The sequence below is a fragment of the Amphiprion ocellaris genome, chromosome 11, assembly GCF_022539595.1.
Source record: "Amphiprion ocellaris isolate individual 3 ecotype Okinawa chromosome 11, ASM2253959v1, whole genome shotgun sequence".
In the NCBI taxonomy this organism is placed as follows: Eukaryota; Metazoa; Chordata; class Actinopteri; family Pomacentridae; genus Amphiprion; species Amphiprion ocellaris.
The window spans coordinates 36214875-36227392 of NC_072776.1; the positions used below are offsets into that span (position 1 = coordinate 36214875).

The 12518-nt window shown below is 46.0% G+C and overlaps 1 protein-coding gene across 1 annotated transcript in view; it reads right to left on the reverse strand.

The window, feature by feature from the left end:
• Positions 1 to 12518, reverse strand: part of ttn.1 (titin, tandem duplicate 1) — a 198399-nt gene that overhangs the window by 136557 nt on the left and 49324 nt on the right. The window contains exons 53-74 of the mRNA XM_055015241.1: positions 11969 to 12250; positions 11161 to 11439; positions 10795 to 11073; positions 10429 to 10707; positions 10041 to 10328; positions 9667 to 9945; positions 9302 to 9583; positions 8887 to 9165; positions 8283 to 8561; positions 7813 to 8091; positions 7386 to 7664; positions 6935 to 7213; positions 6104 to 6382; positions 5731 to 6024; positions 4668 to 4946; positions 4106 to 4384; positions 3369 to 3659; positions 2252 to 2539; positions 1639 to 1755; positions 1275 to 1557; positions 959 to 1142; positions 718 to 798 (exon numbers count right to left, since the gene is read on the reverse strand). Coding sequence (XP_054871216.1) covers positions 718 to 798; positions 959 to 1142; positions 1275 to 1557; positions 1639 to 1755; positions 2252 to 2539; positions 3369 to 3659; positions 4106 to 4384; positions 4668 to 4946; positions 5731 to 6024; positions 6104 to 6382; positions 6935 to 7213; positions 7386 to 7664; positions 7813 to 8091; positions 8283 to 8561; positions 8887 to 9165; positions 9302 to 9583; positions 9667 to 9945; positions 10041 to 10328; positions 10429 to 10707; positions 10795 to 11073; positions 11161 to 11439; positions 11969 to 12250 — 5738 coding nt within the window. The remainder of the gene's footprint in view (positions 1 to 717; positions 799 to 958; positions 1143 to 1274; positions 1558 to 1638; positions 1756 to 2251; positions 2540 to 3368; positions 3660 to 4105; positions 4385 to 4667; positions 4947 to 5730; positions 6025 to 6103; positions 6383 to 6934; positions 7214 to 7385; positions 7665 to 7812; positions 8092 to 8282; positions 8562 to 8886; positions 9166 to 9301; positions 9584 to 9666; positions 9946 to 10040; positions 10329 to 10428; positions 10708 to 10794; positions 11074 to 11160; positions 11440 to 11968; positions 12251 to 12518) is intronic.

Here is a 12518-nt window from a genome sequence, read left to right on the forward strand (position 1 = left end):
GAACCCTGAGAGGCTTTAGGCAGATTTCTGTCAAACCAGGTACCACAGACTGTTTACTGTACACAGACTGTTCGTGGTACAGTTTTCAATCTGGTTCTGGTTCTGCTGCTATTTCTACGTGTGACCACTGGTTGGAGGTCATTAACTGCCATAGAAATCTTTGTCATGGTACCTGTTGCTAGCTAAACTCATCCAGGTCCTGGATGCAGCTGACAGTAGGCACTCTGTTTGCCAATAGTAGTCACTACATTAGTCCAAACAGCTAACAGTAGTTGCAACATTGGTCCAAAAGGCTAACACTAGCTTCAGTAGAAACCGGCTGGACTTCTCTGGAAGACGTTTCTTGAAACATCTACAAGTAAAAGGTGGAACATTTCAGGTCATGACCCTCCTCAGAAGTCTTTGTCATGGTGCCCGTTGCTGCTAAACTCTCACAATGCTCTCTGCTTTAACATGAACTGTAGTCTGAGTGACGCCTCATCTGGTCTCTACAGTATTAAACAGGAAGAGGCTCCACCTGGTGGAACAACCAGGAACCACAGCTGATCTATGGTACAGTTACTGACATGTGTCCTTTATGTTTTTCATGTGGTAAATTATTTTCTAGAATTAATCAATGAACTGATAATTTTTAACGTACATGTAGTGCACCATTTAGCTGTCAGATGACATTTGGAAAAGTCTGCTGTTCTCCACTTGTCTGATAGAAATCTTTACCTCTGTGCCAACGCGACCTTCCAGCTGCTGGATGAGCCGAACCATGTCCTCCTCTTCAACCCGACCTCCACGTTCCACCTCCTGCAGCAGAACACATGGATGTTACTCATTAAACAAATATCAAACTGATCTCCATACAACCCAACAAGTTCCAATCAAAACAAGATCTGTGAATCCTTTAATTTAGTTTCCCAGTAATCCCAGTAACGTCCTGTCATCAGTTGGGTGTTTTCAGTCTTACTGGTCGTCCAGTCTCCATCTCCTTCTCCCTCTTCAGGAACTCAATGGCCTGCAGGATGGCTCGATAGTCATGGATGTTGTGTTCTCGAAGGATCCTCTCATAGTCTTTGGGGTCGTGACCTCTGAGCAGCTCCACAATATCAATATCCTCATCCTTCTTGGGACTCTTCTGCTTAGAAGGAGTCCTGACAGACATCAAACACATAATTAGACCTGGAGTCCTAGTGTCTTCTGATCAGTCCTATGTGTCCTACAAACAAACAATCGAACATCAAAACTAAATGTTCCAGTACAACCACCGTATCTTGGAGCCTTACTTCTTCAGCCTTGTCCTTAAGTCTCCGAGTCCTTCCACCTCCTCCTTCTTGGTGACCTCGATCTCAGCACCGCACTCAATCTCTCCATGTTTGTTGGTGGCAACACACCTGTAGAGTCCAGCGTCGGACTTCGTCACCTCTCTGATCTCCATCTTGGCATCCTGGCCCTTGTGCTCGATGGCGATACGACCACCGGGGGTGATCTGCCTCCACTTGCCCTTCATCCACTTCACGCTAGGGATCGGGTCACCTCCGATCTTAGCGATGAAGGTCGCGGTGCCCTCTGCAAAACAAATTAACAAACATGTTGCATCATGAGGAAACTTTGAGCATTGACATGAGAAATGGTCGTAAGTGTCCTTACTCTCTGTGACGGAAACATTTTTAGGTTCCTCGATGAAGAACAGGTTGTCCAGCCTTTTGACTGGAACGGCTGCAGCTGGGGCGGCGGCCTCGGTGGGGGCGACTTTAGCTCCTATATCTGAAAAGGTTTCATAAAGGTGAGTATAAAGCTGCCACATCAAGTCACTTCAGCATCTGCCCTTCAGAATTATTAGTACAGGGAGTCCTCGGTTTACGACGTCCTCGACCTATGGTGTTTTGTCGTTTCGTCGGAACTGGTTACGTGGAACTAGTTGGCGAGCGGAGTGGATGAATACATCGTCACGCGGCACTATAAGATGATTTTATTTACATTCGGTTGTACGCCACCTTGGATTGTGCTACATTCACTAAATTTTTGCCCTTCATTATGGCTCCCAAACTTAAGTCAGACTCTTCTGATGGAGTTCCGACTTGTGGCGAAAATCGACTAATGTTGGGCCGTAGGAACGGAACTCTGACGTAAGTCGAGGACCCCCTGTACAATTGTGGGATGGAATCAGCTGGATTGAAAACCAACCAGACTGCACCACCGGTTGATTGATAAAGTAGAAGGTGTTACAGATGGTTCAAAGCACCACAAACTGATGCCTTACCTCTAACAGTGACCCTGGACTTGCAGAAGTCGCTGCCACTAGCGTTGCTGGCCTTGCAGAGATAATCTCCAGCGTCTGTCTTTGAGACTGGCCTGACCTCCAGTGATGCCGTTCCACCGACAAATGTGATCCTGGTGTTTCCACTGGACTTCAGCTCCCTCCTGTCCTTCATCCACTGGATGTTGAGGGGAGGAGAGCCGTTGACATGGCATTTCAGGGTCAGCTTCTCCCCTTCACTCACCATCACTGGCTCCAGAGGGACGTCGAATTTAGGAGCCTGGCCAGACTCTGAAGACATGGAAGGAAGGAGTCAAATACAGATATTTGTTTTTCAAACAGTGAACTGATGCTTGTTTCTACGACTCCGTGTGATGGACAACAATGAATTTAAAGACTGGAAGCAAGAAAGGACAATGTCCCCTGTAGAAAGTTCAAGAGTAGACTTACCGATAATTGTGCAGTTGTCTACTCTAGAACTTTCTACATTCTATAGACATCAAGGACCTGGAACTCTGGAGATATTCACAGACTTGTTTTCATATATTTGCCTGGATGTAGCCTCAGTTATTGGTGGCTTCAGTCCAAATTTTGCAGAGGCCCAAAAGATTTAAAAGGGATTAACTGTGCTAAGACATAAGTCAATTCAATTTCAATTCAATTTTATTTATATAGTGCCAATTACAGTCAAATTGTCTCAAGACGCTTTACAGAACCCATATGCCTGAACCCCCAGAGCAGCCCTAAGGAGACAGTGGCAGGAAAACACCCTTTTAACAGGGAAAAAAACCTCGAGCAGAACCCGGCTCTAATGTGGGGGGAACCATCTGCCTGCTGGCCGGATGGGTTGAGAGGGACAGAAGAGGTAGAGATAAAGGGATAGAGGTAGAGGGGAAGAGATAGAGGGGTAGAGGTAGAGAGGTGGGGGGGGGGACACAAGGACCATAAAACACACAGTTTGACACATGCATGATAAGACAGATGATACATGCAAAGTATAACTAACATGGAAACTAATTATAGTTTACTGCTATGGTGTAGTCCAGTTGGTTTGGGCCATGAAGCCTCAACAGAACTGGTTTCAGATAAATGATTGATGGAGATGAGCCGACACTCGTACCTGAGACGCTGAGAGAAACCCGACACGAAGCTTTGCCAGCTTCATTGGAGGCCTCGCAAGTGTACACACCGCTGTCAGAGGGGGTGGAGTCTCTGACGCTCAGCACGGCCATGTTGTTCTTGAAGCTGACCTCATATTTGTTCGAGGCGAAGATCTCGCTGTTGTCCTTGAACCAGGTGATGGTCAGAGGCTGAGAGCCTGACACTCGACCCTCCATCTTTACCGTCTTACCCACTGAATCCATCATGGACTCAGAGGGCCTCTTGGTGAAGTTTGGAGGGACTTTGCGCTCTGTTAGTGGGGAGAAAGTGAAGAAAATCAGGCCGAGCTGAGATGTATAGAAGGTTCGAAATCTAATGATCCTTTGCCAGGCCACTGGGCCTTTACCACAACGTAAAGGAAATAACGCAGGACAATGCAGGACAGCAAACAAACAACCAGCAACACATAGCAAACAAAACACAGAACATCAACCTTAGGAACAAACATTTCTACACAAATCTGACCATAACAACACTGAAATCATGCTCTTACACCTCAACTCCTTACAAAGTCTTTTTCCTTCCAAACCTGCCAACCACAGGACGAGTCAACCCTTAACACAGCATCATCCAGGACTCCACAGGACAAACCTCCTCCTGATTACCAACAAGTACGTTACCACAGGAACGATGACTGCACTAGAGGTTAGTAACTGAATGGAGATGAGATGGACAGATGGGTTGTTAACGTGTTACCTATTTTAACATGAGCGTGACAGGTGTCAGTTGCCTCCGCATTGGAAATTTCACAAGTGTATTTTCCGGCGGCACTGGCTCTGTCGCTGTAGAGGACCTCCAGAACGCAGGAGGAGTCGGTGGTTTTGACGTTGTACTGGTAAGAAGCCCAGATGAGCTTGTCGTCCTTCGTCCAGGTCACATAAACCCTCTGGCTGCCACTGTAAGAGCACTCCAGCCTCAGGGGTTTACCCAGCTCATGGAAGACGTCCTCCAGCTTCTTGACAAAGTGAACGGGTTCTGAGAGAAGCAATGTTGACATGAGCCACAGAAACCAGTGATGTTTGCATGCCGAAGACCAAAGACTATGTGACTGCTCAGAATCCAGCAGAATCCACGGATCTTTCCATGTGTAGACGGAGAGCTATGTGAGTGGAGCTTTATTCATACATGAAGGTAAGAACGGTAACAGGCTCTGGAAAAACCTATGTGAGTAGCATTAGTTGTTGTCTCTGGTATTATTGACTTCATGCATTAAATGACTGGTGAGAACCACCAGCTCTGTGCTGCCGGTTAGTGTTACCTAGTTTCACATAAGCATGGCAAATATCGGAGCCTTCGGCGTTGGAAATTTCACAAGTGTATCTTCCACGAGCCTCCTCTCGGTCGCTGTTCAGGACCTCCAGCACGCAGCTGCAGTCTGTGGTCTTCACATTGTACTGATACGAGGCCCAGATCGGCCTCCCGTCCTTCCTCCAGCTCACGTTTATTCTCTGGCTACCGATGAACGCGACTCTAAGCGTCAGCGGCTGGCCGACTCTGAACGTGGTGTTTTCCAGCTTCCTGATGAAGCGAGCAGGTTCTGTGAGAAGCAGTGATGGTTGTTAGATGCAGAGGTGATGGGGAGCAAGCAGACGTTATAATTACAATTCAAATTTGAATCTGTAATTATAATTCATGGATGAAAGTCAGTGAACATTAAATGAATTATATGAAGAGGAGAATTAAATACAGAGAGCCAAAGTCCCACCGACTCCCGAGCCAACACCTGCTCAGTGAACGGACGGATGATTCTGAGATCAGGCCTAAAATCAAAGCCTTATCAGGTCATTGTGGTTGATTTGAATGCATCTATTTGTCAGGAACCGTGAACAAAAAAATTGTCGAGAAGCATGAGCCCACACTCAGATTCAACCAAATTATAAAAACACAGGTAATGAGTAGGAAACCACTAGCCATCTGTTTGTTCATAGATTCAGTCTGGAACAGTCTGAACATCATCTGAACTGGGATTCATTTTTAATTTTATGTACATTTTCAGAGTCCATGTGAACCATCCACATGTGGCTCAAAAGCTTCTCTTTGATTGGATGGAATTTTAGCAGATTGTATGCAGAACATATGAGGAAACGCATCTTCAAACGTGATGCACAGATCATAATGGTAACTCCTACTAATGAACCAACATATTCATATTTTCTTCTTTTCGTGTCTGAAATATGAAAGAATCACGTCCTGTTTGAAAGCTGAGCAGTAAAAGCAACTGGAACCGAAGCTGGTCTGGGAGTGGGATGAAACTTGGGCTGTCTGTAGCTTTGCTTTAGCAAATGTTTGACGTTAGTGTGCAGGTTGAGGTGAGGTTATACCTTTCTTAGAGGTTTTGCAAACTACATAAGCGTCACAGACGGCAGAACCTTCTGCATTAGAGACTTGACATGAATAGACTCCGGTTGCTTCCTCTCGGTCACTATTGAGTACTTCCAGGACAGACGAGGAGCTGCTGGTCCTCATGTTATATTCATACGAAGCCCAGATGGGCTTTCCATCCTTTGTCCAGTTCACGTGCACTCGCTGACTGCCGGTAAATGTGCACATCAGACTTAAAGGACCGCCCAGACGGTACGACGTGTCTTCAAGCTTTTTCAAGAAGCGCACTGGTTCTGAGAGAAGTAACAGCGGTGTTAGTCATGTAGTGTAACCTGTTAGCCAAGCAGGAAATGGATGGTTAGGGGCGGTTACCTAGGCGGACATTAGCGTGACACACAGCTGAGCTGCTAGCGTTGGACATTTCACAGGAATATCTGCCAGCAGCTTCTTCCCGGTCACTGTTGAGAACCTCCAAGACACACGAGCTGTCCGTGGTCTTGACGTTGTACTTATAGGAAGCCCAGATTGGCTTTCCATCTTTTCTCCAGCTCACATAAACATGCTTGCTGCCGGTGTACGAGACCTGAAGCCTCAGAGGCTGGCCAACCCTAAAGGTCATGTCTTCCAGCTGTTTCACGAAGTGCACAGGTTCTACAGGAGGCAAGATGTTAGCCGTTAGTTTCAACTGTGAGAAAGATGAGTGAAGTTATATGATATAGAGTTAGCAAATAAGCTAAAAAAAATACACAGCTAACGCCCATTGATTTCAGTTTGTAATAACTTTAAATCTCAATTTCAAATTAAACAAAAAATGAGCAAAAGGCTGCAGCTGAGTATAATCTGCAGCGTCTGACTCAGTTTAACTTGTTTAGTTGGTGGTTTCATGTCTTTGTGTGATGGTCACACTTCTGATAGTGTTGTATGAGTTAATTTCATGTTTTAAATCTATCACACAGCGAATATTAAAACTGAAGCTTGACTTTATTATCTTTTTATCCTATCTAATCTTGTATCTAAATGCTTAATTTTTTACAGTCTGAAGAGGACAAATATGTCAAAAGTCTGTTTATTTTTAAAGAACATTAACAGGACAGACTAATGCTGAATGTTAAGGCAGTAATAGATGAAGTCCCCTTTTTACAGCAATATCACTAAAATAAAAACTGAAGCTAATGAGCCTCGCTGTGATCCTTCCTGTTTTACCTAGTTGGACCTGAGTGGAGCAGACAGCAGAGTTCTCAGAGTTAGCGATCTCACAGGAGTATCTGCCTGCTGCTTCCAGCCGGTCGCTGTTCAGGACCTCCAGGACACAGCAGTTATCTGTGGTCTGGACGTTGTACTTGTAGGAGGCCCAGATCGGCTTCCCGTCCTTCCTCCAGCTCACATACACCCTGGGGCTGGCGCTGTAAGCACAGTACAGCGACAGCGGCTGGCCGAGCCTGAAAGTTGTGTCTTCCAGCTCCTTTGTAAAGCGCACTGGTTCTACAGGAAGCAACGCTGATGTTAGCTGCAGGTTATATGAGGTTACATATTTTTGTAAAAGGGCTGGAGGGGGTTAGCTGGAAAATGTGATAATTTTTGCCCCTTAAATTCTGTAAATGAACTAAAATCAGCAGTGATGATGGTCGTGGGGTGCATTTGTTAGTGGCTTTACCTATCTTAACCATAGCATGGCAGATAGCAGTGCCCTCAGAGTTGGAAATTTCGCACGAATATTTCCCGACGGCTTCCCGACAGTCACTGTTGAGGACCTCCAGGCTGCTGGAGAAGTTGGTAGTTTTGACATTGTATTTGTATGACGCCCAGATGGGTTTACCGTCCTTCATCCAGCTGACATAAATCCTCTGGCTGCCCGTGAACTTGCACTCCAGCGTCAGAGGATAGCTGATTTTATAGAAGGTGTTTCTTAGTTTTCTCACGAAGCGAACAGGTTCTGAGAAATAAGTTAGCAGTTATGGGATTAGACAATGAGCAATGGTGTTTAGCATTTGGTTACATGACACAAGATGGACACAGAGAGGATTCAGATGGTTTAGTTAAGGCTTGTAAAGTAATGATGAGGTGAGTTGTTAGGTGGTTACCTAGTTTAATGTTAGCGTGGCAGATATCACTGCCTCCAGCATTAGATATTTCACACGTGTATTTTCCAACAGCTTCTTCTCGGTCGCTGTTGAGGACTTCCAAGATGCAGGTGTCATTGGTGGTCTTGACGTTGTACTTGTACGACGCCCAGATGAGTTTTCCGTCCTTCTTCCAGGTCACATTCATTCTCTGGCTACCAGTGTACATGCACTTCAGGGCCAAAGGCTCACGGAGTCTGAAATATGTGTCTCCCAGCTTTTTCACAAAGCGAGGTGGTTCTGAGAGAAGCAATGGTTGGGTTAGTTGCATGTAGCCTACATTATGCTAAGCTAGCAGGCAGGTAAAGCACTAACTGAGGTCATTTTATTAGTCCTACAGGAGCCTACTAAACAACAGCAGAGGGCCATTGTTGTCTACGGTTAGTTGTTGCACTGAGAGCAGATGGTGTGTTAAGGGTTTGTGATGTTACCTAAGCTGACACGAGCGTGGCAGACGTCGCTTCCAGCGTCGTTGGAAATTTCACAAGTGTAAGTTCCAGCTGCTTCGGGCCTGTCGCTGTTGAGGACCTCCAGAACGCAGCTGGAATCAGTAGTTTCAACGTTGTACTTGTAGGAGGCCCAGATCAGCTTGCTGTCCTTCTTCCAGGTGACGTAAACCCTCTGGCTCCCGCTGAACATGCACACCAGCTTCAGCGGCTGACCGACTAAGAAAGTAGTGTCCTCCAGCTTCGTGATAAAACGCACAGGTTCTGAGAGAAGCAAGCTGATTTTAGAGATGTGCTCATTGTTATGTTGCCATGCATTAAGCCCCTATATCACCGTTAATGTAGCTGTTATTGATGAAGTGTAAAAGCACTAGAGATATGCTAAGACTAAGCTAGATTTCTCCAGGAGTTGTACTTTACTCCAGAGGTAAACTTTAGGTCAGTTTCATTTATAATCACAAGACGCTAATTATAAGTTTCTGTTATAAATGTGGGAAACCGCTACATTTGGACAAAATGTATCTTTAAAACTTAAATCACAGCACGATTCATAATTGTAGAAGAAAGAACTTTGGAAAACAAGCATCACCTTTGACCGTTACGTGACAGCTGGCGGAGGCAGAACCGACCCGGTTCTCGGCCTGGCAGACGTATTCACCGTGATCGAACTTGGTCGTTTTTGTCAGTTTCAGAGTGGCAACACCATTTGAAAAGTCTGTTGAACAAGTGCTGGACTTGCGCAGCTTCGCGTCAGTTTTGAACCAACCTACAGAGATGTCAGGAGTTCCTGCAACATGGCATTTCAGGGTAACTGTGTCACCCACGGTTACCACCACCGGCTCCATCTTGTCAACAAAGTACGGTCGCTCTGAAGTGAAAGATGAGGATGAGGGTTTAATAGACTACAGATGTTGAGGTTTGGATGAACAAATGAGAGTGAATGAATGAGTGATCATTAAACTACAGAACTCAGAACAACATCATGCACACGCTACTCATTTTACCTAGAATAGACACTTGTGCTTCGCATCTGTCACTTCCGACTCCGTTGTCTACTTCGCAAGAGTATCTACCGGCGGCCTCCAGCCTGTCAGAGTTCAGAACCTCCAGGATGCAGGAGGTGTCTGTTGTGATCACATTGTACTGATACGAGGCCCAGATGAGTTTACCGTCCTTCTTCCAGGTCACATTTACTCTGGGGGTTCCAGCAAATGTGACCTCGAGCCTCAGTGGTTTACCCTTTTCAGAGGAAATGTCCCTCAGCTTCTTCACAAAGTGGACTGGTTCTGAGGAAGGTAATTCCAACATCAGTTACATCAAATTCACCTTCTGAATTGGCTAAAAAAAGATATGCATCATGCTAACAAACCTTTCACAAACAGATAAACTGGGCAGCTTTCCTTCCCTGCACTGTTAATGATCTGGCAGGTGTATTCGCCTGCGTGGGACGTTTCCACCCGGTTCAGCACCAGAGTGGCGACGTCCTCCTTCAGGGAAATATCACAGCCTCGACCCTGCAGCATCTCCTTGGGTCCCCTGAACCATTTTACCCTCAGGGGGGCGCTGCCTTTCACTTTCGCCGAGAACGACACATTTTTGCCAGGCAGTGTTTCTTTCGCTTCGGGTGTTTCCACAAAAGATGGAGGTTCTGGGTTCACATAAAAAAGATGTGTTGTCAGATTAAATTTCTGTAACGACCCTGATGCCGGCTCCTTTAAGGATCTCTTCTTCACGCCTACTGACCTGTTACATTCATCGAAGCGCTTGTCTCACTGGCTCCTGCAGCGTTCACAGCTTTACATGTGTATTTGCCAGAGTCGGACATCCTGATAGACGGAACTCTGAGTCTGCAGTTGTTATCGGTGCAGCTAATGTCGTAGTTCGGCCCGCTCTTGATCTCCTGGCCGTTGTGGAACCAGGAGGTTGTTAAAGGAGCCGAGCCGGAGACCTTACACTCCATCTCACCAGGCTTGCCCACAACAAGGTGGGTGTCTCTCAGTTTCCTTATGAAACTCGGTGGAATCAACTTATCTGTTGTCAAAAAACAACAAGTTATAACTCTGAGCTGACTGCTACATGAAATGAGAAAACAGAATTATAAGTGATGGCCGTCTGTTCCCTGGACACCAACCTGAGACAGAGAGCTTAGTTTTGCTCAAGGCAGTGCCAACATGATTAGTAACCTCTAGTTTGTATTCTCCAGCATCTGCTTTGTCTGCAGACCGAATCTTCAGAGTGGCTACCTTCTTTGAGAAGGACATCTGGTACTTGGCACCAGCAGACAGCTCTTTGTTATCCTTGAACCACTTAGTCTTCAGCTCTGGTGAGCCACATACTGTTACCTCAAGAGCTGCACTTTCTCCTGATTTCACATTCAAGGACTCTGGGCTATCCACGATAGCAGCAGGTTCTAGAAGTTAGGGAAGAAGATGTTAAGCTAAACGAATCCTTACGCTGTCATTGGAAGCAACAGAATAGAGTCTGGAGTGCTACAAACCTAGAACGGTCACTTGGGAGACAGACTCCACAACTCCAGAGTCACTCCTCAGCTGGCAGGTGTATTTTCCAGCTGTGTTCGAGTCAGCTTTGGGAACTACAAGAGTCACCACATTGTTCTCAAAGGTGATCTTCCTGTTGTCACCATCTCTGAGGACGTGATCTTTGTCCTGAACCCAGGACACTGTCAGGTCTGAGCCCTTCACTGTGGCGGTCAGAGTCAGTTGCTGACCGACTTTCACCGACTGGTTGGCCAGCTTCTTCACAAACGCTGGTTGTTCTGAACGGTGATGGAAAGATCACAGGTGAGGACAGGAGATCACATCTAGACTAAGCCTTGAGGAAAAGCCACTGAAGCTGTACTGACCTTTGAGAGTCATGGTGGTGCGGCAGGTTTCACTTCCTACATTGTTTGACACCATGCACTCATAAACTCCAGCGTCATCCAGCTGCAGCTTCATGACATGAAGCGTGGCAGAGCTGCCTACACTGACCATCTTGTATTTTCTACTCTCCTTTAGAGGTCTTCTGTCTTTGTACCAGTTAACCTGGAAAGGTGCAGTGCCATACATCTCACAGTGCAGACTGGCATCTTTCCCTTTAATGCCCTCCACTGGGTTCGGAGTCTTAGTAAAGGATGGGGACTCTGGAAGATATATCGAGATATATTAACAGAAGTAAAATTCACCGACAAGCAAGTCTTCACGGCAAGCAGTTCATCCGGGCAGTTCCACTGGATCTAAAGTCTTGGAGAGGGTCATGCTAAAGTTCAGGCCATGCTAGAGGTTTCCATCCAGACGCTCACAAAAAACAAAGACTGTTACGTTCATGCTATGATGGGAGGGAGGGTCACATCAGCAGGATCAGAGAAAGGAACATGGAAAGGTCAATGAGGAGTCTAGTAGGTCATTTCACCAAAAGTAGGATAAAGGGTCTCTCTGAAAGAGGTCATGCTATAGGACACACCAAAGGACAGAAATCTGACTCTGAGCTGAAACAGGGAGTGGGAATGTTGGAGTCAATGCTCACATTTTGAAAACAGGGTTCTAAAAACATCCACACCAAGTCAAACTCAAACCGTATTGTCAAAATCTGCATCTTCATTCCTTCTTTTTCATGCTACACAAGTTCACAACACAACACGGTGTATCCTGGATATCTGTTGGGTAGCTGACCTTGGACTGTAAGAATGGTGCTGCAGCTCGCACTGCCAGCATCATTATGAGCCTCACATGTGTAGACTCCGTTATCCTCAAACCTTGTGCTGCACAGCTGGAGGTACGCGGTCGACTCGACAAACATTATTTTATAGTTGTTTCCGTCCACTATCTTTTGGTCATTTTTGTACCAGCACATTTGCAGGTTGCAAGCGCTGGAGGCCTGGCATTCGAAACGGTGTCCTTCACACTGCTTCACAAAGGTAGTAGGAGGCAATTTCAGGACAAACTGAGGAGGCTCTGCAAAGTCAAAAAAAGATCAAGTTACTAATGTGCAACAAAGGAACAGTCACTGTGATGGATGGAGGATGGGGAAGGTGACCGGATGCTGTGACAACAAAGATATCCCTGCAAAGAAAGTAAATGGTGAAGTGGTCAGGTGGAGAAAATGAAAATGAAGAAAGAGGAGCTGTGAAAATAAAAAAAGATGAGCGGTGATGGGGGTGGACAAAAAAAGAGAATAGTCCAACCTTTCACCAACAACTCTGCTGCACTGTTCACTGCTCCT